General features: G+C 40.0%; 1 protein-coding gene across 4 annotated transcripts in view; it reads right to left on the bottom strand.

Moving 5' to 3' along the window:
* Positions 1-154: 154 nt before the first annotated feature.
* The window catches only part of ci (cubitus interruptus), a 57454-nt gene continuing 29959 nt past the window's right edge, over positions 155-27649 (bottom strand). For all 4 annotated transcript variants that reach the window (XM_011305165.1, XM_011305167.1, XM_011305168.1 and 1 more), the window contains 7 exons: positions 9557-9810; positions 9337-9426; positions 6555-6749; positions 4486-5303; positions 3326-4231; positions 2950-3204; positions 155-2835 (listed from right to left, as the gene is read on the bottom strand). In XM_011305165.1, the coding sequence (XP_011303467.1) occupies positions 1540-2835; positions 2950-3204; positions 3326-4231; positions 4486-5303; positions 6555-6749; positions 9337-9426; positions 9557-9810 (3814 nt within the window). In that variant the 3' untranslated portion in view covers positions 155-1539. The remainder of the gene's footprint in view (positions 2836-2949; positions 3205-3325; positions 4232-4485; positions 5304-6554; positions 6750-9336; positions 9427-9556; positions 9811-27649) is intronic.

Raw genomic sequence — 27649 nt, 5'->3', positions numbered from 1 at the left:
GCCGTTTTTATACTTTGATAAAATGTAAAAAACAGGAGAATCAAATAAAATTGACAAAAAAAATAATTTGATAAAAGGTGTACAGTTTATTACAAATAATTAACAACATTCATTTTCTTCAGACACATTTTAATGTTAAACTCAAGAATACAAAGGCATCTTAAAATTCTCTCCACCTCGATATGTATAATATTCACAAGATAATTTTGCTGTAATTCTACCTCATCTACTCATAATTAATAAAATAAAATATCTTGAGAAATTATTGATTTTAACAAAAGTGAAAAATTAGGAGATTATAGAAAAAAAAACTAGACACTTCCAAGTCTCTAACTCTCAGGCACAATCGAAGGCATTTAAACGACAATTAACGATCAATTCGATCATCAATCGATCTAATTACTAATTTCCGCGGTTAACCCGACAAGTACAAAATTTCCGCACAAACTTTTACCTAATTAATAATACTATCCCTAGAATGCTATAATCATTCGAAAAACCATAATCTCATGATGGCGAGATCAAAAGAAACAGAAAAAAAGTCATTCACACTATCTACAAGGTCTTAAAAATTAGTATTGGCCTTTCTTTCTTCACTAAACTCAAACATTTAATACACTATAATTTTCTTAGACCTCAAATTCTCACCGATTCTCAACCCATTAATTACGATAAATGCATTATCCTAACCCTAATTATTACGAATCCTACATTAAAATAATAAATTTGTATCTTTTTCTTCTGTTATCACAGCGTACATCGTACACTCTTCACTGAGCTCGAAATAATCTCGATTTAAATTTCCTATCAAGAAAAATAGCTAAGTCCTAAGGAATCTTACGAATGAAAACTACAATCCTACATTACTGAGTATTAATCAACATCCACATCAGTCATTAACTGCCACTATTATCGTTAATGATAGGTAATAAATTAAGTTGAAGGCACTGGGAGTACAAAAAGGCACGTGAGCCACCACGAGGTAGTGAAAAGATATTTTTACAAAATGTTCAGTTAGAAAAATTTTCAAAATTTCAAACTCCATACAAATTGGCTTTCTCTAAAATATCTCTCAAATGGAAAATGTTTGGACTTCCGTTTTTTAAGAATATCATTTCGGGTTTTTAAAAATTTACCTCGCTACCGATTAAAAATGACGTCACTTCCGTTTTCAAAATTTTCGACATACGGTTAAAAAATGACGTCACATCCTCTTTTACCAAAATGGCGTCACATCCGGTTTCAAAATTTTCGACATCCGGTTAAAAAATGACGTCACTTCCGGTTTTTCCAAAATTACGTCATTTCCGGTTTCGATAAAATGACGTCACATCCGGTTCGACAAAATGACGTCACATCCGCGTTTACTAAAATGACATCACTTCCGGTTTTCCAAAATGACGTCACTTCCGGTTTAAAAAAATCAACCTTTTCCATTCCGAAATGACGTCATTTCCGGTGTAGAAATTTGAACATATCGGAAGTCGAGGTAAATCTTTAAATTTTTTTCCCAAAAAAGAAAAATCCCAATAAATAGCTTCACTGAATCATTTGAAGGTACCTGTTCTCCTCCAGAAGTGAGCTCAGCGAAGAAGTCATGTCATTGACCACCATATTGGAGCTAGCAGGCAGTGGCTGTGGCAGAGATAGTGGATGAGTGGAGCTAGAGACATTGGTCTCGTGCATCTGTGCATTACCCGACCACTTCTCCAGCTGCTGTACATAAGCAAGTGTCCTCCTGTAGGAGTCCTGCTGCATCCCAGGAGGTTTCATAGGTGATCCCTGAGACTGGCTTATATCCCTGCACTGTATCTCCATGCCATGACCATTGTAGCACTCATGCTGATAATTCCACTGGCAACCGCAGCCCTGAGGATTGGTGAACTGATTTTGCTGTCCCTGATGCTGCTGAATGCCCGATGACGCCTGACAGCTGCAGCTCTGGACTCGAGAGTTGGTTTGACGTGTGCAATTCCCTTTGGTCACCTGTCCTGAATTTCTGGGCTGATTGACACCTGGATGAGTGCAATTCACCTGGCAGACGCCGTTCTGCCCCTTAATTCCAGGACAGTGCTGACTGGATCCCTGACACGGTCCCAAGCCATTTATTCCAGCCTCCTGCTCCCTCATAGTCCTCATCCCCTCGTTCACAGGTGTCCTCGGGCACTGAGGCTGCCCTGGAGCACAGCCAGCACCAACTGCATGCCCTGGTGCCCTTGGCTGACAGTGAGACATGTTGCAGTTTCTCATCTGCTGGACACAGCCATTGCCATTGGATATTGATGGACAGGGCTGGCCCTGATGCCCCTGGCCATTACAATTGCTCCCCAATTGACCCTGGCAGGTGTAATTTTGGTAGTAGTTCATCTGCTGGGGGCAATTTCTCGACATCTGAGCTGAATTTTGCTGAAGACTCTGGGGATTGATCTGCGAATTCATTTGAGGGGGCAGAGCACCTGCTGCTGGTGAAGTCATTGGCTGATCGCTGATGTGACTAGGTGCATAGTGAGATCCTGGTGACATAACTTGGCTTGCTGGGCTTGGCTGCATCTGGGGGCAGTTGTTCTGGGGATAGTAGGTGGATGTCTGTGATATTCTTGACGAAGGACAGTGGGAGTATGAGGGTGACGGCGCTTGGTAATTCTGGCAGGGTGGATTTTGGGGTTGTGGTGGTTGATAGCAGGGCTGAGGGGGTGATGGATGAGTGGGATGAGGAGAGTAGGTGCAAGGAGGCTGTTGCTGGCGTTGATAGTGCAAGGGATTTGTGCAGATTGGCGACTGGCAGATTGGCAGGGGACTGCCTCGATAACTGACCTGATTGCCACCTGCTTGAACCTGGAATAACAATAATATTGAGGTGAAAATTGAGACATCGAAGGAAGAAATCACTTGAATTCAATAGAAAAAACATGATCGTTAACGAGGCTAATGTGTCAGGATAATAGATACCTCGTTCAGGTACTGCATCATCTCATCAGGTATCACCAACTTGTTCTCCACCATTTCTCCCTCTCCCACCTCGTCGAGCACCACTTCCTGATTAGGATGCAACTCAGGTAACTGCGCTGATCTCGGTCTAGGTGGTACAGGTGGTGAAATTCTTTGACTCTGGTATCCCCTGGTGGGTTCTGACATTCTCCTGTCTCCAGATGGCTGAGGCAGCCCTGTCGACGAGCTCCACTCGTTCGTTCCACCCTGAACACCCTAAAACCAAAACGAAAATTCATTGACTCAAATCGATTTCTCCTAATAAAAACGACACAAATTTCTCTGGATCACCAAAGAAAAAAGATTGATAGAATTAATTTATAATCAATAATCTTACCTGAATCGACATATTCTGCGTTTGAACAACGAGATTGCTGGTAGAATATTGGCCCTGAATTCCCTGATTATTCCTCCCCGAGAAAGTGCTCATCTGACTGCTTCTCCTGGAGGTGCCAGGACTGATGGGATCGTAGAAGCTGCCAGGACCAGCAGGACCAATTCTAGCAGCTGATACAGCACTAGCCTGACTACTCCTCCTGCTGCCAAAATCAGTGGACCTCATGCTGCCATAATAAGTGCTGACAGTGCTGTTGGAGTCCCTCCTAGGTTCGCTGAGAGGCTGAAGCCTCAACTGAAGATCCGACAGGCTAGTCTGCCTGTTGCCCTCCATCTTGAGATCTGTGATTCTCCTATTGAGCTCACCGATGTTCCCCTGTGGTCCCACAACTCTTCCCCTGCCCCCAACATTAATCGATGGCACAGGTTTTGCACTGAGCCGTCCCTTCATTCGATTCCTCGAAGGTGGAGGCGCCTGCTGAGTCTCAATTCCACCCACCATCGCCCTCAGGGCAACCGGTAGATCCGCAATATCGAGATCATCAGACTCCTCCACCCAGTTGTCCTCTCCCAGCATCACCCCATCCACTGTCATTCCCATTTCATCGGTGCAACCACCCACTAGAGGACTACCCTGCTGCTGAATCATACCTGGTGGACTATTAGCCTCTGATTCGGATTTAACAGACGGTGAGGACAGGCTTGGTGTCTTCGGATGAAGATCCTCACTTCTGCTCGGTGAATTACCACCTGCACCGGCCTCATCACTTCCACCACCGTCACCACCACCCTTGTGCTTTTTATTCGCGTAGAATTCAGCCCCGTGAACTGTCTTCACGTGCTTTCGCAGTGAGGACGGATCGGTGTAGCGTTTTGTGCATCCTGGGGCTTTGCAGACGTAGGGTTTCTGGAAAGGAAGGATCAGTCAGATTGGGAAGCCCCAATTATTTGAGGGGAATATTTAATAAGGAGTCGCTCTATTCCAGAGTTCATCCATTTTTATATTTCTGAGACTGAAAACTCGATTATTTCTTTTTAATTAATTATAATGAGAAAGGAAAATAAATGGAGTATTGAAATAGAGAGGATATAACTAAATAATTTAATGTACAAGTCATTTAATTCTTGAGGAATATAAAGAATAAAAGTGTTATAACTCACCTCATTGGAGTGCGTCCTGTTCTGATGCTTGGCCCTGTCACTGGCATTGCTGAAGGCCTTGCTACACCCTGGATACTCACAGGTGTACGGTTTTTCACCAGTATGAGATCTCAAGTGGGTCTTGAGATTCTCCAGCCTGGAGTACGCCTTGAAGCAGCCCTCGAATGTGCACTTGTGTGGTTTTTCACCAGTGTGCCTCCTCATGTGCACCACCAGCATGTACTGGGCCTTGAATGGTTTTTCCTCCCTGGAGCACTCCTCCCAGCCACATACGAAGCTCTTCTTGTTGGCATGAATGTGATCATTATTGATGTGCTTTACAAGATCATCCTGAGTGGGAAATTCAAGGCCACAGTCCCTCCAGTGGCAGTTGGTCTCGATGAAGTCACCAGGCTCATCCCTCAGATCCTCACTGGGACTCAACCCCTGGGGATGAGTGACAGCTGCTGTCGTTGTCGTTGTGGCTGGCTCTCTCTTGACTTTAGTGTGCCTCCTGGAGGACGTGTCAGCCTCAGCTGATATCGATCTGTTCGAGGACTCCGAGGCACGTCTGCAGGTATCATTTGGATCGGTTTTAGGTGGTAGTCCTCCATCGTGTGGTCCTATTGTCGAGGCGGATGAGTGTGGCACCGTAAATAGCTGACTGTGAGGGGTCAGACCGTGGCTGTGTGGGTGGCTGTGGGGGTGTGGCGGTGGTGGTGATGGCTGAAGTGGATGGGGTAGGAGTGCTGCAGCTGCTGCACTACGGAGAAAGTGCGCCTGGAGCTGCTGCAAATGCGGCGCCATTCCTGGATGCATACCCAGGGCTGGAGACATTGCTGTAAATCAATTATTCAATTTTAGGGGGAGGCTAATTGCAGGGCTTGACGATTTATGAGAACTGTCAAATATATTTCTCCAATCTTTTCTTTCTCCACAATTTTTCTCCTTTTTTCTCCTTTTTTCTCCCTCATTTTTCATTTTTTATTGCAAAAGAAATAAATATTCTTTCATTCAAAAATTACCCAATGCGAAGTAAAAAAATATTTAATTGATATATTAATTGAATGGTAATTAATTAATTGTCGTATATCGTTACTATTCAGCATCTGTATTTTTATTTTTAAAAGAACTGAAACCTTCGAGAAAGGATTGGGAATTGGTAGTCTTCCCTTGACACAACAGTCTGAATGATAAATTCCTAGATATAATATCCTCATTTCAATGCACTAGACAAACTTCCGACTGCCCGACACCTCTGCATCCCAATTATCCCGATAATCCCCCAGCTACACAATTAACCATGCATTCCAACGAGAGATAAAACCCAATCGTATTCCGCGAATAAAATTCTCCTAAATAAACACCGACGGCTCGATCAATTGCACATTAATCAAATATCAAATATCATTTGAGATAAAAAAAAAAAATTGTGGGGATACCCTTGATATTAACCGCGCCGTTCTCTCCTCGTTTAAATTGTTATGACTAGATTACATCGAACACTAATATGGTTGTCCTGTGTGGGCTACGTGACCGGTGTATATAATCCAATTACATCTCTTCCTGAAGATAGAGTGGAAGAAGAAAATGAAGAAATGGAAATGAACGAATGGAGAGCCTGAAGGGACAGCCTATTATCGAAGACATAATTCTTCTATCAAGAATGACGAAATAGAGAAATTAAATGAATAATTATTTCACTATTTTCCTGTACTGATTATTAATTCTGGGGTGGATGACCCATCAAAAGGATTAACGATGAAATTTCGGTGGCTGGATAAACCGGAAGTTGATACCAGAGATGATCTGGAGCTATTCTTTAACTGTACAATCGTAAAAGACACCAAAGGCGGTGGGTTGACTTCTGGAAGGGTGAGTATTATTAGAGTCGCATGCTACGGGATTCCAGAGTCCCATGAGGAGTTAAAAATTCTCCACCCCCCGCCTCTCTACGTTTGGTAATTCATTTTACGATTTTACAGTTGAACGGAAACTCGTTAATGTCTTGAGGTGTCGTCAGTGCTCGGGGAATGAGACGGAGGAATAGATGGAATACATTATAATGAGGAAAGGTGATTTATATTTACCTGCGGATAAGTGACCGTAACTGCCACTGGCACTGCTACTTCGTGAGCCATTGACTATTGCTGTTGCTAAACTGTTGGGACTGAAGCGAATCATACTGTCGATGTCAAAGCGATCGGAGTATGGAGAACTGCTCAGGGCGCGTTTACGACTTGCCCGGATTGCCGAGGCTCGTGGGCTGCCCAGTCGAGATGAAGCTGAAATTTTTTTAATTACGGATAAATTAGTTATTCATTATTTTCATCGAAGACAGTTTTTGAATTAAAAGAAATGGAATTGCTCGTGCATTCAATGTGGAAATAATTCTGTCGGAATTTAACATGAAATTGTAAAATCGAAATGATTTTTTAATTTTTGCAGATTCAATTTGAAAATCATTTTTTCCGTGAATTTATCATGAAATAATGGAATCGAACGTTCGTTCTGATTTTTTAGTTAATTTTCTGTTTTATTGAAAAATTCGATTGAAAAAAAAAATAAAAAAGTTGAGCTTGAATGATTATAAAGCCTCGACTTGGCCGTAAAAACGCAACAGCTGATGCCAAAATCATCTCGTTAATGACTGGTTTCAGGGAAAAATGCGCAAAAATTCCCCCCACCCCTCAGTCCCTCCCATAATTCCGAGACATCATGAATATGCATGGGCCCCATCCCACGGATTGAGACATGCAAATACCGGCAATCCGCGATCCCATCTTCATCTCAAGAAAAAAAAAAGAGAAGCAAAAATTCACCACTTCCCACCCATTGAAAAATCCTCCCACCTCCCCCATCCCAACCCCCACCGATTAATAATTAAGATCTGTTACCCTCGATTACCGGCGATTAAACTACACTGGAGAGTGATAAACTCGACTGGTAGCCACGTGAATGTTCCCTCATCCTATCGAAAAAGGGAGGGAGAGTAGTTGGAAACGTGAGACAACCTGTAGTCAGCTCGAGGTAAAGGTGTTAATGAGGTCGTGTCGCTCCGAGTCGATTCAATTATGCGCGCATGGTGGCGGCTAACGAGGCACCTCATCCCCGTCGTTCCTCCCCCATCCCCTACCCCAAGACTGTTCGATTGGTCTTGTCCGGTTGGTTGTCCATTCTCTCTTTTTTCATTGAAAAAAAAAATCCCCTCTCTCTCTCTTCGATTTTTTAAATTAATTTTTCACATTACGTCACTTTCAACTAACGGATGCATCTTCTATTTAAATCCCCGACAAGTACTTCATCAACTTGATTTATTCCGTCTAATTTAGGGACTGAATTGTCTGAACGCGATTTAATTGTTTTGAAATGGAGCGCGCGAGACGTGCGCAGGGCACTGCGCAGGGGGTTGCGCAGTGTATTCATTAGTGAATCCGTGTGATTATCGCATTCGACGCTGTTGAAGGGGTGGCACACAACAGAATGCGAAGAAAATTGAAAGAGGAGAATGTTTTCAATAAAGAAATTGAAAAGACCGTTTTTTATTCGCTTTCATTTTTTTTCGAACGAGTCATCTCGTATTTTCACACTATTAGATAATAGTCTTGTTTTATTCAGCTTCTCTTGGACAATAACAAAGAAAATTGAAAGGAATTCTCTCTCCTCCACTTTTATTTTTTAAATGCAGCAGTTGAAAATGTGGCTGTGGCTTGTCCTGTATTCTGTACCTGTTCGTGAGGTGGTGAATGCTAAATTCACTCCCACCTAACTCAAGGGACCAGGGACAAGGAAAGAAGAGGTACTTGTCTTATTTTTCATCTTCTTTTTAGTTCTTGTTCTTTTCTGTTCCGTGCATTTGAATTTCGTTGGGGGTTTTATGGGTGTGTGGACAAGGAGATATTGTCTTCGAGTCCCATGGTCGCGCATTAGCCTATCTCGGTGTCGATATCGTCCTGCCGGGGTCGGTAAGATTCACATCAGGAGGACAGAATGTGTGGATTGTATTTTTCTTTCTTTATTTTTTAGAAGAAAGGGGTTACTGATTCTTTATAGGCGTTTAAAAATTCACGGAGATAAATTATCAATTCATCAAGTGTTGAGAGAAATTCATGAAGCTGTTCCGTTCGCGAAAATTATCAGCTGATTTATCCCTTGGGGATTTTTCACCCGCAAAATTATTGGAATGGCCACTTTGTTAACATGAAATTCGCGTTAGTAACACAATACACCTGAGACTCTTCGCTCCCGATTAACTCGAGTGAAAAAAAATTGCGATCTGTATCACGTTGCCAATCGCCTTATCCTCTTGCCACCCCATGTTTCCGAATGAAACAGAAGACTCTGATGATCAGAACCGCATCTTGAATACTCTCCATCGAGTCTTTATACATCGAGTGGTTAGCGTATTACGTTTTAACAGCCGGGGTTGCGGTTAGTCAGGCAAATCGACGCTTAAAACGTCGAAACCACAGAGGCGTTTTCGTTTACCCCAAGAGGGAGGGGGACAAGACCTCCCTGTGGTTTATTTCATGACAAGAATTTTTTCCACTTTTACTGCTCTGGTGTCAATGAATGATGACGATGTTGTCAAAGAATGTTGTTGAAAATTTTGGAGATTTTTGGATTCAAAAACTTTCAACTAGCGAGAGTGTCAATCTTTCATTCTAAATTCCTCATCTTTTTTTATTATCATCGCACTTGGATTTTTAGCACCGAAAATTATCTGAATGATTTTCCTAAAGGTTTCGATCAGCCAAAAAATTTATCGATATCTACATCGGTTGGTATGACGATCAGTGCGAGAGCGCAATGAATTTTTATAATGGAAGATTAATTTTCGGATATTGAGATATGAAAAATAATTGGACTCACCGTCAATGGAGAACGGAAACTCGGAAGAAGCGAGAGTGCTAGCAGGTCCAGCAGGATGCAGCAGGTACTCTGGCCCCAATCCACCCAGTCCTGCACATGAATAAGAAAAAAAATCACGAATAAGCGGATGTGGAACAAAAAGATCTTTTCACCCCATTCATAATCATCCGGCGGATATGCGGGTCCTTCCAGGACCCTGTGTCACCCCCAAAGGACTCACCGTGTAGAGAGGCGTTAGGACTGTGCGTGGAGGCCTGGAGTGTGTGATAAAGGTGGTCCATGTAGTTGAGACGATAAGGATGTAAGGGCGTATGATCCGACAGTGGATGACTACGCCGGAAGAAGTCGTTTGCTGTGCCGTTGGCAGCAGCGCCACTGCTGGGCGCTGCGCCTGGCGCTCCTGCTACCTCTCCAGCTCCTGAATTACCACCAGCACCACAACTCCCTGGACTACCTGCTCCAGCACTCGATAATCTGAAAGCAAAATTCCAAAATTTATAACGATTTCCTTTATTCTTGATAATTTATTTGTCAATTTATCTTATTGCAGATGTCAATGAATTTTTACGATAATCAACCGATTTTTATGAATAGTCATTTTTACCGATTTTTTTTTATTACCGATTTTTCCCTTACGAAAAATTTACGGCTTTATCGATTTTTCTCGTTACCGATTTTGATTGGATTTTTGATAGTTCCTTCATGATTTCGTTGTTCTACGGAATTTTTCAATGAATTTTCAAGATTATCAACCGATTTTTTCGAAAACTCATTATCAACCGATTTTTTCGAAAACTCATTTTCACCGATTTTTTCATTATTTTCGTGAATTTATTCGCGATTTCTATCGTGTAAAATAGATATAAATATTCGCTGAATTTTTCATTTGTTCATCTCAAAACAAGACGACAAATTTCGTGACATCAAGTAAACAAATAATTTTTTTTCTAATGGATATGAACGATTGAGTTTCGCAATATCTTGATAATAATTTCACGAAAATCATCCAACTACGATGTCGGAGCGTCGTTAGAACGCTGTTTAGGTATCAAAGAGGGCATTCAACATTTAATGATTCACTGGATCTCAAGAGGATGAGAGAGGGAAGAGCTTGAGGGATGACGAGTGGATACGGGCGGAAGACATTGAAATGACGCGGAAAACACTAAAAACAACTCTTCAAAGATTTCTGGGTCTTCATCTCAAAAGTTCACGTGTCGTTTATGATGGCAATTTACTGTGGCTAAGGTATCCTGCATAAAGCCCAGTTTTTATTATTAGGCCCATGAATTATGAGTTTTTTAAGTGAAAGATAGATGAATTCGTTAACTCAATTGTTGCATTTGCTATTTTCATTTAAACAAATTCCCTAAAACCCCGATAAATTTCAATAAATCAAATTATTTCATTAAACATCAATTACTGCTAAAACGACTGATTTTATCAAAAAATATGAGAAGACCTTTTTTGTTAACAATTCAATTGGCTGCAAAAAAGTTCCTCAATGTTTCTCTCTTAAGTCGATAGTTCTCGGGATATTCGCAGAAAAAGCTAAATTTTTGCGCTTGCATCAGTAATCGTTAATATAAATGATTAATTTGTTAATATAAATTAAATTAATTAATGAATATTGTTCTGGATGTTCTGATTATCGTGTTAATTATGTGTGGGTGCCAATGAGGGATTAACTAGTTCGTTATTTGCTAAAAATTGAAACTTCAAATATTAGCGGATTGTATTCATACTCATGAACATATATTTGTTCATTTACTTAGCAAAGACAAACCCCTGAGTCCCCTTGTTTACCAAGTGCCCACAAATCTCGATTACCCACTCCTGGGGCTCAAAACCAAACGAAAGAGACTTGAGCCCCCGGTGCGTAAACAGGCTAATAAACGTTAACACTGGGGAGAGCAAGACAAGCTGTTCATGTCAGGAAGCATTTAATAAAGCCGAATGTCCAGGGGTATTTACATTATTTCGAGTCAATACCTCAAGATAATTATGTAAATATTAATACGGAATAAAATACGGGTGACAGAAATGACCATTGAATAGTTACACTCGAAAAAACGAAAGATCAACGAATTCCACCTCCACTTTTCGGCAAATATCTAAGAATCTAGGCCTAATACAGAAATTTACATTGAACCTTTTTTGTAGCTCGAAAAATTCTGCGAAAACAAAGTTCTCATCAAAATTTCACCATCTCCCCTAGATCTCAAGATATTCAACAAGATCGGCAACTTTGAAACTGAGATCGAATGATTTTCGACCATAGACGAGTTTCAGTTCCAGTTTTTCGGAGATATCTCAGAATCTAGGAGAGATAGCGAAAAGTTCGTGGGAGCTTTTTCGTTGGTACCAAAATTTCCGACAAAATCGGTTCCACGAAAATTTTCCTAGCCCGTTTAGCTCCGTAGATATTCTCGAAAAACTAGCAGAAGATCAACTCAACTCGTGTTATTTGTTTATTCACTTGCTTTTAACTCGATTTTTACTTCTGATCTTTTATTTTTTCCGTGCCGTCACAGCCGGCAGCGGCTCGATTCTATTTCTAATACTCGCTGAGTGCCAGATGATTCGATGCAACTTCTCTTCATCTTTCTCCCTCGTGTCTCCACTTTTCTCATGTCTCTTTTCTCTTTCACCGTCAGCTATTCGCACGCACACGCCCTCGCCTCGTTAATACACGTCGGGTCGTTTTGTTTAAATTTTCTCATTCGGCGACGACGAAAAACCATTCCACACACACGAGTAAAATGCGACACATATAAAATCTCGAGTCGTTAACTCGAAACGCCGGAAACCCGAGGCATCTATCTTTATCTGAGCCATGGCACTTCCCTCAGAGACACCAGCATTTTTTTTCCTTATTCAATCATCAGATGTTTTTTTTTTACAATTGTTGAAGCCCGACATTGATTAATGAATACCCAGAATTATTCCCAAAAAGAAATTCTATTTTTTTCGCGTATTTCGATTTTATTTCCACGAGCTAAAGATTCCTCTCCGCAACGCTCCCCTTTTCTTCAGTTTTTATAATAATCCCTGTGTTCCCTTCGCATGAAAATGATGTACTCGGTACTCGTTTGAAAGATCTCAATGAGCTCTTTCAAATGAAATTTGAATTTCGAAATTCTACCGATTTCATCACGAGTTATCGGTAATAATATGCCGATTTTCACGTGCCACGTTGAAAAATAGTTATTCCGATTGAATAAAATCATCTTTATTATTCTCGCAAATACTCACGGATGATATTTTCATGTAGGAACTCACCGAATAAGTAGTCCAGAATCTCAAATATTAAATTTATTCATAAAAATGAAACGCCAATGAAAAATGAAGAGACAAATATTCTTTTCAACCGTCAAATCAACTCCTAAAAATGTCTAAATTACTAGTCAACGATTTAACGACTCGATATCCTGGACCCCGCCTTATTAATGAAGATATTTATAATCCCGTCGTCGATATACGAGAGAATCGGCTACTAAATATCGAACGAGCCGAAAAGAAAAAAATCGGCAAGTGGTGTTTATCGACGCCTATTTAGAAACGAAGGCGCGTTTTCAACCCGTTATTTATAGTTACTCCATTTCGCACAAAGGAAAAATAGTGTCTGGACGGTTTAGCATGTAGACTACAACGTGAAAATGGAATTTACAAGTGAAGTAAAGTGCTGAGGGTGTTTGGTTACAATTAGGCGTCGACGGACAAACACGCGCCACTTTTCCCCAACGCCATTAAAGATCGTCTCGGCATTTAATTAACACTTTTATAGGTGAGTTTATTTATTACGTAAGCTAGATGTATTTCATGGCGAAACGGAAGTTGCGCGTGAATTTTTATGGGACATTTTATTTAATGATAATTGATTTTTCAAAGAAAACTTGAATTTTTTAAATTCAAAAATCCATTAACATCGGAAATTGTTACGTTAATTTTCAATATTTTGTTTAAAAAATTGAGAATTACTTGAGTATTCAAGAAATTCATTGATAAATTAAGAATTGTATAGAAAGTGCTAAATTTTTAAGCGAAAATTTCAATTGTAATTTTCTCAGGATAAAGAATATCTTCAGAAAATTTCCCTAAGGTCCTTGACATCAAAAAATTCTTGCGCACGCGCTCCCAACGGAAAAAAACGATGAAAAGCGAAATTAAAGTATTTTCATTGGGCATTCCCCGGATGAGAAGACCACCAAATAGTGGGACCCCTCACGGAGAAATGTCTGCCGGCAATCTTTCGCCATTGTAATGTCTTCATCTGCGGTTTTCACAGTGGGCGGTATTAAGTAGAAATAAAGGCATTAAAATTCACCGGTAAAGAATAATAAAACTGGAATAAATTACCCAAAAATTATTTACCCCTCACCCCAAAATGTTAAATTATCGTGATGACCTGGTGGATGAAAATGGCCAACAGGTGCGCACTGAGAGACTCTCAAACGAATTCGCTACCAAGATGGTGTCTAGAGTTTGAAAAATTCGTCCGGAATACGAATTACCGTATTACTGTGGTAATTTGTGGTCACCTTGGAGGATCGATAGTCGTTTCCTCTCTTTCATCTTGTCTGATGCTTATCATGCCGATTATTCATTTTATGACTCCGTGGAATAATTTGTGAAAATGAAGGAAATTGGAAAAATCGGTAAAATCGGTAAAAGTGACTTTTTGTCAGAAATTTTTCACCGAAATGTCTTGAAAATTTATTTAAAAGTTGCAGTAGGGCAACGGAATATAAAATAAATTGTGAAAATGAAGGAAATCGAAAAAATCGGTGAAATCGGTAAAATCGGTAAAAGTGACTTTTTGTCAGAAATTTTTCACCGAAATGTCTTGATAATTTATTTAAAAGTTGCAGTAGGGCAACGGAATATAAAATAAATTGTGAAAATGAAGTAAATCGAAAAAATCGGTAAAGATGACATTTCGGCAAAAATTTTTTGAAATAAGTTCTGAAAATTATTTTCATCGCGATGATTTTTTTCAGTTTAATTTTTCATCCGCATGATATTTTTCGTTCGAGAATTCATCCGATGAGATGAGGAAAAAGCTCAAGGGTTTTGAGACACGTATCGTGATCGATATGCGTGACATGATGCTATAACCACTGGATGAGTGTCGGTTTGTATTGCCGCGCGTTAATCAAGCAATTCCTGAGCAAAAATGTTAACGTTCACTTTGGGAGGCATCTCAATTGTGAATTATTCATCATCCGACGTTCAAGACTTGCGGGGAGTGGAATAAGATATTTATTTGATGAGTCAATCCCGTCAATTCATTATTTTTACAAAATTATTATTTTCCGTCTGCAATGCTCAACTCTAAAATATTGAATAAAAAAAAAACATTCCTAACTATTTCTCTAATTTTTTATAATTCCATTGAGAAAAAATTGTCAAATTTTTTTGGTTATTCGGAATAATAAATTTAATAATAATGTAAAATGTCAGAATCAAAAGGGCAGTCTCGTGAATGTTGAATATTGTAATTAAATGAATAAATTCAGTGGTTGATATTTCATGATCCGGCGGATGATGATGATTGCTTATTCATGTCCGTATGAGATGTTTGTTTAGGATTATGTGGAGTAGAATGACTGAAATTCCGATCGACTTTCACTCGTCATTCCGTGTGTTTCAAAAAGAAAATATATTTCTTTTGGTTGGGGGGGTCAGAAGACAAATACTGGGAGTGAGACACTGGGGATTCAAGGACTCAGGAGTGAGATAAACCGATCTGGCGAAGGCCTCAAACACTGTGAGAGTGGAAAAGGTAGATGGGTAGGTAAAAAAGAAAAATTAAAAAGAATTCTTGCGAGGTACGTGACTAATGACTCTATTCAGCTGGTGTCGATTGAGGGGAATTGGAGGTGAGAGTTTTGACCGGGCGCTTCCTGGAATAACTTCCGTCAAGGAGTTTTTATCATCAGAAAATCGTCTTCGATGGTTTCTCAAAACTTCAAACGATCGGTGGATGATCTTGCAAGATATCCGAAATAACATTTCCTATGAATTTTTATGAAGAAACCGAACAATAAATTCAACGGAGAAAGAGTCAAATCTGAGATCGCATTTACCGATTTTTTTAGTTGTGCATCTATCTTTAAAAATATCGATTTCAGGTGAAAACGTTGGGGACCTTTTTTGTAGCTGATTAAATTTATGACGAAAAAGGTCTTTTGTCGATTTTTCCTGGAATCGATAGTTTTCGGTTAATGAAATCGCAAACGATGCGCGCTCGTTAAAACGCGAGATTAATAATTCTCCCAGCAATACACGTGGAAAAAATTCAGAGAATTAATTAATGAATGATCAAATAAATAAATAATTAACTGAAAAAAATTAAAACAAAAAGGATAAATGTCCTTTCAACCCCTCCCCACCCTCACACCTCCGACTCGCGCGTTCGTTGCCAATAAATAAATGCCGAAATGACTAAATTGATAAATAAATAATAAAATTAATAAATGAATAACCGTTTCCAGAGGATATCTGAATAAATAACCGAACAATTCCAAAACAGGATAAATTTTTTTCAAGCCACTGCCCACCATCACATCCACAACTCGCGCGACAACTCGCGCGACAACTCGCGCGACAACTCGCGCGACAACTCGCGCATCCATTCCCAATAAATAAATAACTAACTTTTTCCAGGAGATATCTGTATAAATGACTCGAAAATTCCAAAAAAGGTCAATCTTCCTTAAAACCACTCCCCCCCCTTCAAACTCGCGCGACAACTCGCGCGTTCATTCCTCGACTCCTTAATTAATTAATTAACCCGGTTACATATATATCCCAACTGCATACCCTGAAATTCCACGGAGCAAACTCGTTCGACGATACCTGGTGCTCGCGCGATCCAGTCACCTTCTCCCCCTCTGGTGCCCCAATAAAAAATAAAACCCGTAAAAAAAAAAAATGGATGTAAAAATCCTAGTGTGGCCTGTACCGGGGCCCCGACGAGAGCTGGAGATAAATTCATGAGCATGATGTCCCCACGTACACAGGCACAGGGGGTGGCTCTTTGGTCGTGTCGAACCTGAATGCCGACACGACGGTATATGCGTATGGTTAACAGCAGAGAAAACGAAAGGAATGGCCTGACCATTTTTTTTTTCTCTTTTATTCCTTTTCTTTTTTTTTTCTGCATCTGTGTGCGATGCATTTTATTAGCTCTGTGCATCGACTTTACGGCTCTTGCGGAGGAATTTTAGATGCGTGACAGAGGTCAACCGGAAATAAAAATTCTCCGTTTCCAGGAGAAAATCCTACGTTTTTTTTATTTCGCATTCTACCCTGATAGAGACGTTTTGGTTTTCCCGATTGTACGCGTCAGTGGAAAACTCCATTTTTTTAATCAACAGATTATCGAAATGGAGATAATTGAAAATTCGAGGATTATTAGATACTGGGAAATTTCGAACTTGCGGATTTCCCTAATTATTTGTTCATCTAAAATTACCTAATTTGCTAATATAAAAAAAATTAACAGACCCTCCAAAATCTAGAATTCCCACTCAGTAAATTATCAAAAAAAAAAAATTAAAAAAATAATTTATAATATACAATAATTCCTACCTAAATCCACAATTCAATAATCAATTCAATTTATTTGCCCGTTTCATTTCTCGTGATTATTTATCAAAGGGAATGATAAATAAAGAGGCTAGATTAACGACGAAAGAAATGTGGGGAGTGTGGGGAGTGAGGGGAGTGAGGGGAATGAAGGGGAATGAAGGGGAATGAGGGGAATGAGGAGAATGAGGGGTGAAAAGAGGAAAAGGAAAAAAGAAGGGACCAACGGGGTGGTGATGGGGAGAAGAGGTGGAATGGGGTGGAAGGGGGTCCAAGGGGTATATATAAAATGTATATGGAGAGTACATATGTGCAAGGGCGCGCAGGCCGGCGGCGTTGGGCTGCGCGTGTATCCGCCCACGTAATCTTGATTGTCGACACACCTCCAGATACTCCTCTAGAGCATACACAGCCGGTCAGTACATATGTGGCTATTTCTCAGTGGATTGCACGGTGTGTAAATACAGATACAATAAATACACGGTGAAGCTCTAGGTTGGCGCCTATGGGGCACTCTTGCACCCGCATATGGGGCCCACCAACGCGTAAACATTAACAGAGGGGGGAAAGGGAGGAGGGTAGGGGGTACATGCAAGACTCGTTGCGATATACATATTCCAGTGACACCACGAGAGAGATATAACAAGAAATTATTTTGCGCGAATTTTTTTTTTTTGTTTTAAAAAAAATTGAGAAATTATTTTGCGGGAATTTTTTTTTTTTTTTCGTTGTAAAAAAAATTGTATTTCAAGATTTTCCTTTACGCATTCCGAAATATTTGTTGATTTTGTGGCGTATTTTTTGAAATGAATTGAATTGAATTGAATTTTTTGGATGGTGAGATTTTTTTTTTTTGGGTGTTAGAAATTATTTTTTGGGGATTTGAAACGAAATAAAATTTTTAAAATTTTTTTTGCAACTCTGGGAGAATGAAGAGTGGAATTCTAGATTATTTCGCGAATTTTCTGGTGACAAAAGGTCGTATTACACGGTATGATAACTTCATGTCTTCGCCCCCTCCCCCCCCCCGCCATGTGCATTAAATTCCATAAATCGATAATGCGATACGTTTATTGAGTCCTTGGCGGTGTATCTCTTAATTAACGCGCGCTACTCGATGGCGCAATCGAGTTTCGAGATCTAAAATCAATTTAGATCTCCTCTTGCCGATAGGAACCACTCGCCCTCTCACTCGGGGCCTTTTTTTTTTCATCTCATTTTTCCTCCTCATTCGATGAGAAAAGGCCACCCCCCCCACACATACACACCGAATCCACGCAGGACGATGCAATCCGTGTGCCCCGTGGTAACGTGGGTAACTTAATATTCCAGGTAATAAATAAGAAACTCGGGGCCTTGCTGGGGCCCGCCCTGTGTTGAAAAAACCAAAAAAACAAAAGAAAAAACGAGAGTGAAGCAAAAATCACGTGTATATACCCCCGAGGTGGGGCCCCTCGGACCCCCTCTTGAGAAAACGCCCACACATGTGTGCCCTTCCGTTTTATTCTCATTCGATACTCCGATATGACCCACATGACCCCGAGAAAAATCGTAATTATGTTATTAAACGTCCGAACCCACTCCTCCCCGATAATTTCTTCATTGCACCCCCCCCCCTCCCCACCCCTGCAATTATTTACGTAAAGAAAAAACAGCTCAAGTGTCAGGACGATTATCACGGGGGAAAACGTTCCGCAAGACTTGACCGCATCGTCACTAGAGTCAACCGCGCGGAAAGTTGGATTCGATTAAGACCCATTTTTTCCTCCCCCGACCCTCAATGGAGTAACAAAAAATATTAAAAGCGCGGGGCCCAGAACGAGAGATTAAAAAAGAAGAAGTAAAATGTATGGAGAGGCCCTTAGACAACGTGACCGAGCGCGTCTCTATCAACAACCATAAATAATTCCCCTCTTCCTTTTTCCCCCATTCTCAAAGACCCCGGAGTCGAGTGTTTTTTCGGGGCCCTGAAATACAGGAGAGAGAAAAGGAGGGGGGACCGGTCCCCAATACCATTACGCTACCTTGTAACCACTAACAAATCTCCGAACGGAAGGAGAACCAGAGGAGAGAAATCAACGGACAAAAAAAACAAAAAGTTGAATAACAATTCAACAATACCGCAATAAGAATGTTAATAACATCATCAATTAATCCAGTTGCAATGATAAAAATTTCAAATTCATAATTATGACGTTTTTTACGCTCATTTCCGTTGGCGGCCCTTGAAGTAGTTTGCATGTAACTGCGCACGCAATCGGTGCAAGAAGTGCGTCCCTCGTTAGTGCAACTAATTACGTATTTTACCCCCCACTCTTCTCCCCCTCCGCCCGCCCCTACCTCACTTACTCGCGGTTTAATGAATGCTCCCTAGTAAAATCACTCAGTAAGTGTAAACCTTTGAGTTAAAAAAAAAAAGCGACAGTGTACAGACAGAGTACAAGACAAACGATTATAATCGAGTTTGTGGATAATTATCGGAGTGGTTTGTTGTACCGAATGAAGTGGGAGGGAGTTTTATATCTTAACATGTTTTAAATTACCTTTTACCAACACAGGCCGATGTTAACCCTGTGATAAGGAATAATAACAGAGTTTAAATAAGGGGTTTGAGCTGTACCTTTTTTGAGATATTGTTTGTTTTTCGGAGGGGATTAAGTGCTTTGTACCCCACACGCTTCGATTCATTCATCGGTTTTATCGCGTTAGCTATTGGTCGGTTATTTTTATTTGACGCGGTTGGTAAAGATAAGGACGATAATTATTTTTTTATTTGTTAGTTACCCGGTAATTTAAAATGATAATGAAAAATGGAGATTGGTTCTTGAGGATTCATTGATTTTTCAGGTACAAAAACCTGAAATTTTTAACAATAACTGACTTGAAGTTTGAATAATTGAGTAATTATTAATTTTTCAATTATTATTTTAATCTCTCTTTTTTTTATTTTCGGAATCAACTAAAAATATTTCAATTAAAATTGAATTCAAACTCGGACAATTAAAATCCTGATGACTTCATGACTCCAATATCAAGAATCATTCAACCGTGTAGTTATAAAATATATTCGATAAGAGATCGATTTTTGCTCCGCGTATTTATAAATACGGAAAAACGGAGAACTGTTTTTTTTTTAAATAAACACTATCTGGAAAACCGTTATTTTTTTTTAAATAAACACTATCTGGTATCGCGGTACCCCATACAAATGAAAACATTGAGCATTGACAACCGTAATCTCGAAGTAAACAACACAATTGACTCCCTGAAAATCAAACAAATATCTAACATGGAAGATTACCCCTCGAGTTAGAAGAACCGAGGGAGTTCGTCGAAACGTAGAATAGTAAGAAAGCAAAGACGGCAAAACAATCTCCGTCTGAGTCCTCTCTTTTTACCCCAGTGCCTGGAAACAGAGTCAACTTGGCAAAGATCTTTATTCAATCGCGAAGGCGAATCACGTCGTCGCGACAGGGAAAGACATCGTCTCGTAACAAATATGTGTGTATATCCATCTCTGTTTAAGACTCACTTTAACCACTCTATCTGTCTCAGAGTTTTGTATCCTGATTCCCTCCACCTTTATTCGAGAGAAGGGGCCCAAAGGGGCCCCTCTGGCTGCCGACCACATACACAGGGACACGGATTTTAAAACACACATGAAGAGGGGGGGACAAAGAGGGGAAAAAGGGGGGCACGATTGCGCGTTAAACTCACAGCCACAACCAGTTGAACAGAGTGATCCCTCGACGGCAACTTTCAAGGGCACATGTGTGAGTGCCTACCTGAGTCTTCGGCATTTTTTTTTTATCCTGAGACAACCAGACCGGGTCTAACTAGCTTATGGGGTTAAATGGGGTTTTGATGTCTGAGGGGTGGAATTTTTTTTTTTGAGGGCGGAGGGGGTCACTAATTTTTCGCGGTACCCGGGGGAGGGGGTAACAGATGGTTTATGAAGGTTGGGGCACCAGGAATTAGGGAGACTAGGGGTTTTTGGTTGATTAAGAGGTATTAAAAACAGTGTTTTGGGCCTGATGGCAAGTGGGAGGGGGACTCTGTAATTTCGGGGTGGGGATTGGGGGTTTAGGGGGTCATGGAATTTACACAGAATTTTCACGTTTTTTGGGATGTTGCAGGATTTGGAGGAGGGGTTTTGGGAATAATTTTGGAAATTTTTGGAAAGTCTTGGGGGTTCGGGAGTTTAAGTGCATCGATGGGGGAGGGATTTCTGGGGGATTTATGAGATCTCGGGGGTCCCACCTTGTGAACTCCAGTCAAGTGTTCAAAATGGTGGAACCGAGCAACTAGAGCACTTTCAAACCCGGGGGACCACAAAGAGACGTAACTCCCGAGATTTAGCACATGTTGGAAATATTTGTCTTAATTGTCGGGAAAGGTTACCGGAAATTTTTACCGTTTTCTATTCTCACTGAAATTTCAATGAAAAATAAATAATGATAATCTGTTTATAATTAAAAGTAACTATTTTTACGTAATAGAAAATTAATTATGGTGATTCCGACCGTTAATTGAAATAATTGTCATTTTTGTAATGAGAATTATCGCAAGATTTTCCATGAAATTCCAAGAAATTAGTGGCTGTGCGGTGGATTTAAAATGGGCATTTCTAGAGAGGAAATTGGGGAAATGAATTCTTTTCTCGAGGGAGGTTTTTGCTTCCCTCAATTCCGGGGATTTAGTGGGTAGGAGTCATTAATTCACGTCTTTTTCCCGACATTGGTTTAATTCGTGGAAGGATAGTGGTTATGGGCCGGATCCCTTCTCGCCTCATTCCTCGTGAGCGATCTCTATTATGTCTTTTGTAGATCCCGCAAAAAATGAATTCGGGGGTCTAGTTCCATCTTTATTTTCAAAGATTTGTATTTTTAGCCCTGAGGAAGACATTCAAAATTTTTAGCTTTTTTTCCGGATTTAAAATAAGTGAAATAAAATATTGGATTGTAAAAAAATGAAATTGTCTTCATCTTTCGAATTTTTTCCGGTCTCCTGCAGTCGAAAGTGGCTCCAGTGAGTCATTTTTCTCATTCCCTCATCCCTCGCCTTTCTCACGTCATAAAACTCGGGAGAAACCGAAGACTCAAATATTACATTTACATTGTAATTCCGAGCGGAATTTATTTATTCACACTTCATCACTTGGACGTTATTCAACGGATTTTTAGGACTTTTTTTTTTTTCGTTTTGGGATTTATTTTCGTTGACGATCGGAAGGACTCTTCGTGTTAATGTATGTATTTTTCCTCGTGTTTGAAAACGTGTTGCGCACGTGCGAAACAGTCGCGTGTGTAACTCTATATTTACGGGTTGACGAGTGCATGCGGACGTTACGGATCACTGCGGATATGCCTTTCAGAGGAGAAAGAAATTTAAAAACTAAAAAATTTAATTGTTGCTACCAAATGCCCCAGGAAACATTTTTTCCAATTAAAACATGACGGAATTTTCCCGATTTTTTGTACTCCATTAGAATAATGTGTATAATTTTTCATTAAAATTCCAGTGAAAAGTCGAGGAAAAAAAATTGCGGTTAAAATAGAAACGGAAAAAGTTCTACTAAACATTTTTTGGTTGCATAAACCGCGATAGAATCAAAAATTGTTGAAACAAATGAGTTGAATCGCGAGATAATCTTCAAGATTTTTTTTTATTCGATTTCAAAATTTGGAGGGAAAAAAAATTTTAATAATTGTTCATTGAGAGGAGATTAATAATCAAAAATTGTTAATTCAACGAATAACTTTCTCTTGCATCACATAAATAGAAAATTGAAGAAAGGGAATTTTTAATAAAAAATGTTGAATTAAACTGGAATATGAGTCCTGTGTCATTAATTATTATAATAATTATTAGAATATTGAGTTGATTTTTTATCTTCCGAGAAAGAAATCGAATTTTAATGATTGTTCCCTCATCCCCAAGTGTCCCGAGAATAAAAATAGAAATTTCGCATTGAATTCGACTGTTTGCAAAACAGACTGCAGTCTCCAAACAAATAATTCCCCCAACGATAACTTCCCCCATTGTTAGCCACACTCCGTATAATTGATTAATTGTGCCCGTAAAAATTACCGGTGAAATAAATTCGCAAAATTTCCAAAACGATTGACTCCCCAAATAACCCTTTGAAATGGCGTGGAAATTAATTCGCATCGGCGATTCCATTATCTCGAGTAAAAATTCTAAAACCCCTTTCCCCTTTTATCAGTCAAGCCAAATCAACTCCGGGTGGTGTACACCCTTTTATCCTTCACCACAATAAACAAATAAAACGTCTCGTATCAATTCTCAGCGTCAAAGTTCCGTTTACTGTCAATATAAAACAACAATAAAAGAAAAACTAAAATGCGAACGCGTCTCAACGATTTATTTATGCATCACTGGCTCTTTTATTTTTATTTTTTCAGACTTGTCCACTCGGAGTTCTATTCACGTGCCGACACGCCTTCCCCGAGGAACTTCTCGTTGTTTATTGTTTTATTTAAATTATCCAGATGTCGTTGGAGATTATTCGTTATAGAAGAATAAAAATCCCTGATTTCAGTTTAATCTCTGGTATTTCGTTCAAAAATCCCTCCCAACCGCTACCTAATATTTTTTATTAACAAATAGAAATATAATGATGATGATATTACTCCGATGGAAAACATTCAACAACTAGATTGTTTAAATAATGAATTTTACGAGGAAAAATTACGTAACAGTTTGAAAAAATGAAAGAATTATGGATTTTGGTGAAAATTGAAACCTAAAATTGGATTTTCCGGAGAATAAATAATTGTCTTCGCGTTAAATCGATCCTGCGATTTCCCGGAGATTGAACCCTTGATAAATCCTCATATCATGCACCTGGACGTATAGCATATTCCAACTGTTATAACCCCGTAATCACGAAGATTCTAGTTTGGTTAGAGATAATTATACCCTGTCGGGTCAACTCACTCCTCCTCTTTGAATAAAAAAAATGATAAAAAATGAAATTTCATTTCTCCATCGATTGCCCCGAGTCAAAAGCGTGGCTTTTGAATAAAATTGTATCCCGGCATTTTCTCACGTCAGAATTAAGAGATCCTCGTCGGGGTAATTTCTTCATCGCACTGACTATTCTCTTCTGAGATATCTTCAACGCGAAATGGCGTCACAAGGTGCGTTATTCCGCTCGCCAAGGGCGTCCTCCGGCGAAGAGGTTCGCCTCATGAGTGGAACAAAGCAGGGGAAATGAGATAAAAAAAAATATATATATGAGGGGAAAAATATGAGCGAGCGTCTTGTACGAGTTTAACAACCGGTAATTGTTCGAAAGCGAGTGGAGCCGTAAAATGTGCGCGAGAACAAACAACTAAGAGCGGTGAGGCATCCAGAATCAAGACGAACATAAATAAAGGGTATGAAGGAAATTGTGAAAATGAAGAATTTGTTGAAGAATATTCACGGGAATTCACCGTCGTACGGAATAATTCCTGATGGAACATCCCCTCAAATTTTTATCATCACAATTCACCATTTCCTGATTATTTTCGTTGGAGTAATTAGAAAAAATCCCTCGGGTAATTAATTTGTTTGCAACATGGACGATTTCCGATATTTCAAGGATCAATTAAAAATCGGTATAATTAATTCATACTAGAAATTCGGTTTGACTCTTCCTGATGGCAGATAATAAGAAAATTGGAAAAGTCGGAATGGAAATGATTAATTGAGAGTCGAAATACAAAATAAAGATCGAGTGGAATAATTGATGAATTTCCTGGTTATTTTCAATGACGTCATTATGAAAAATGTCGCATATAATTAATTAATCCAATAATAAAATTGGAAGGATCAATAAAAAAAAATGGGTATAATTAATGAATATTATAAATTCGTTTTAAAAACTCTTGTTGATAACTGATGATAATAAAGTGGAAAAAAATCCGAGTGGAAATGATTAATCGAGAGTGGTAATAAAAAATGAAAAATAAAAATTCAATGGAATAATTGATGAATTTGATAAATGGATTTTTCAAACTCCCAGAGATGTTGTATTTTGTTTTGAATTTGTGCTCGGGTTTATTGATGTAATTGAGCCGTGATAACAGATAAGAATAATAAAATTAAATAGTCCGAAGTGGTACAAACGAGTGGGAATGATTAATTGAGACTTGCGATGATTATCGCGTTTGATAATTTTTCGCGTGAGAATAATACGTCACCCGTAGGGGACACCAGTAGCGCCACTGCGTGTACACAGTTCTTACCACCCGTTCTACGTACACGAGACTCCATAACGCCTCGATAGAGGGAAATGGAGAGACAAGAGAAGAGGAATAAAGATGGCAAGAGAGGGATAGAGGTACCCCACCAGTATAACTCAATCCTCCCGGAATTTGCGGTCAAGCGAGACGCGTCTATTAAACGCACCGAGCGGATAATCCGCTAATTGCTTCCCCTCAAATCACGCTGAATCGCGCCAAAGAAATTGGTGGTGTGAGCATTTTTTTTTTTCAAATTTCCCGCGAAATCCAGATCACGACCGGAGGGAGGGGGATCTAGCGGGTCCTCAGCGCGCTAGATTGATCTGATATATCTGATAGAGTCAAGGATGGCGAGTGATGCAATGAAGAATTGCCGAGAAGATAATTCAGCATGGGTTTTTGGGGTGGGATTAGTGTTAATGTAGCGGAAGTCTAGCGGAGATATTCTAGAGCAGAGATTGTTGAATGATTTCCTTCGGATATAAGGATCGTCCTAAGGAATAAGGGATTTGAAGATATATCATCCCGTGAGAAAATATTCCAGATTCTAGCGTGACTAGCGGCCGCTAGATAGAATCAAAATTTTTTTAAGCACCGAAGAACCTTCAGTATCTAACTCTACATCAGAAATAAACTATCGAATGTACCTTTAGAACAACTATCCGACGAAAACCGGCATTTAGTCCATTCTAGCGCAAATCTAGCGGAGGTCTCTCCAGAATACTTTTTCCGAAATATCTCGAGAGCTATTCAACCGATTTGAATGATCTTTTTTTCAAAATACTCGTCACGTCATCGCGCACCTTCTCAAACATCCCATCCATCACCATCATCCCCCCGTTCCTCATGCCCCTGAATTCTCATTTTCCCGTATGTTTTGGCTCCGCAAATGTTTATGCCTACCCTTCAACTCCAGAAAACCACTAAAAAACCCCTGATACGCTGGCTTTCACGCATTGCCGCACGGCTATGCGTCATTATCGGACAACGAACGCAATGAAATGAGAGAACTGGTTCTTCGGCGTTATGCTCTCTGTCCATCCGTACGTGTGGGTACGATTGCCCGGGTCCTCTCCTCTTCCACTTTCTGTGCGCCGCTCTCGGAATGGAACGTCGGTGGTAAAGAAAAAAAAAAGCGTCCCAGAGGTACAAAAAGATGGGGACAAAAAAAAAGGAACAACTTTCGACCGGATTCAGAGCATGGGGCGCTCTGCTCTACCTCTTCATCACCGGTGCTTCTTTATTTTTACTTTTCACTCAATAAACCGCATTTTTCAATGTTTTTACGGCCAAATTTCTCCCTCTCGTCGGTACCCCCAGGACAAAACAAAGAGCAATCTCTACCCAAAGATGCTGCAAATGCGCAATGACTTGGCACGTTCACCACTTCTTCTCCCTTCATCTCTCATCTCCATGACAATAATAAAGATATTTCTCCGTTGAGTCCCGTGAATTTAAAAGCCCACAACCTGCCGTAGGGCCCAAATGGCCAATAGAAACCTGAAATTTCGGCCCCCAGGAACCCAAACCCGAGAATGAAAAAAACCGAGACAAGGAGAAACTATGAAAAACCCGTGTACCTGCTAGTTTCGGAACGGTATTCACCCGAGATGAGATCGTTGGAAAACCGAAAATTTACCTTTGAATTTCTTTCCCCCCCCTCCAGTTCCCAGGATGTGCCCCAAAACCCCAATAACTCACCCACCACAATCTCAAAAAAGTCCACCAATAAAAATACTGTTAAAAAAAAACTCACCGCTCAGGTCTCCCAGCACATGCCTCTCCACATTCTCAGAAGAAAATCCCTCCCAAAACTCCACGACAATAAAAAAAAAATAAAAAAAAAAAAAACAAAAACAGAAGTCCACGAGGATGCGAAATGAGAATGTGGAGAGTATCTGCGGTGGTCTGGAGGCAGGGGCTCACGTCCGCGCAATCAGGTATGATTGGGCCCAATCCACGCTTATTTCTCACTAACCACTTTATCGTACCGTCAATGGTGTATAACGTTATAAATAAAGGATCATTCGATTACCACGTCAATTTGCAAAATCCCCACGCATTACCCCCACTCACTTGTCAACAATTCGCCTCCAACAGTTGGTGGAAAAAAACAGAAAAAGAAGCAAAAAAGCTGGAGATAAAATTGAAAAAAAAAAAAAAAATCACCTCAACTTTTTGTCCATTACATATCAAGAGATAGGTTAGGAATAGGTTGCAGTGGGGTCTAACAAAGAAATAGGGGGAGTATTGGTCCTGTCTTGAAGCGCGTCGGAACCCAACTGAAGCGGTGGGACCACCCAGACGGCGGAGGGACCCCTTCGCCCCGTTCCTTGGATACAGTTTGCTCTTGGGTGTATGGCGCTGCCGTATTCTCCCACTACCTTGGGACTCGTTTGTTTCTTATACGTAAGGCAAACTTCTCCACGAGGTTAGCCCCAAGTCCGCCATCATAGGGCCCCCCCCCC

The sequence above is a fragment of the Fopius arisanus genome, unplaced genomic scaffold (genome assembly GCF_000806365.1).
Source record: "Fopius arisanus strain USDA-PBARC FA_bdor unplaced genomic scaffold, ASM80636v1 scaffold00041, whole genome shotgun sequence".
In the NCBI taxonomy this organism is placed as follows: Eukaryota; Metazoa; Arthropoda; class Insecta; order Hymenoptera; family Braconidae; genus Fopius; species Fopius arisanus.
The sequence above is the reverse complement of the archived record's forward strand: the minus strand, read 5'-3'. Positions and strand labels throughout refer to the sequence as shown.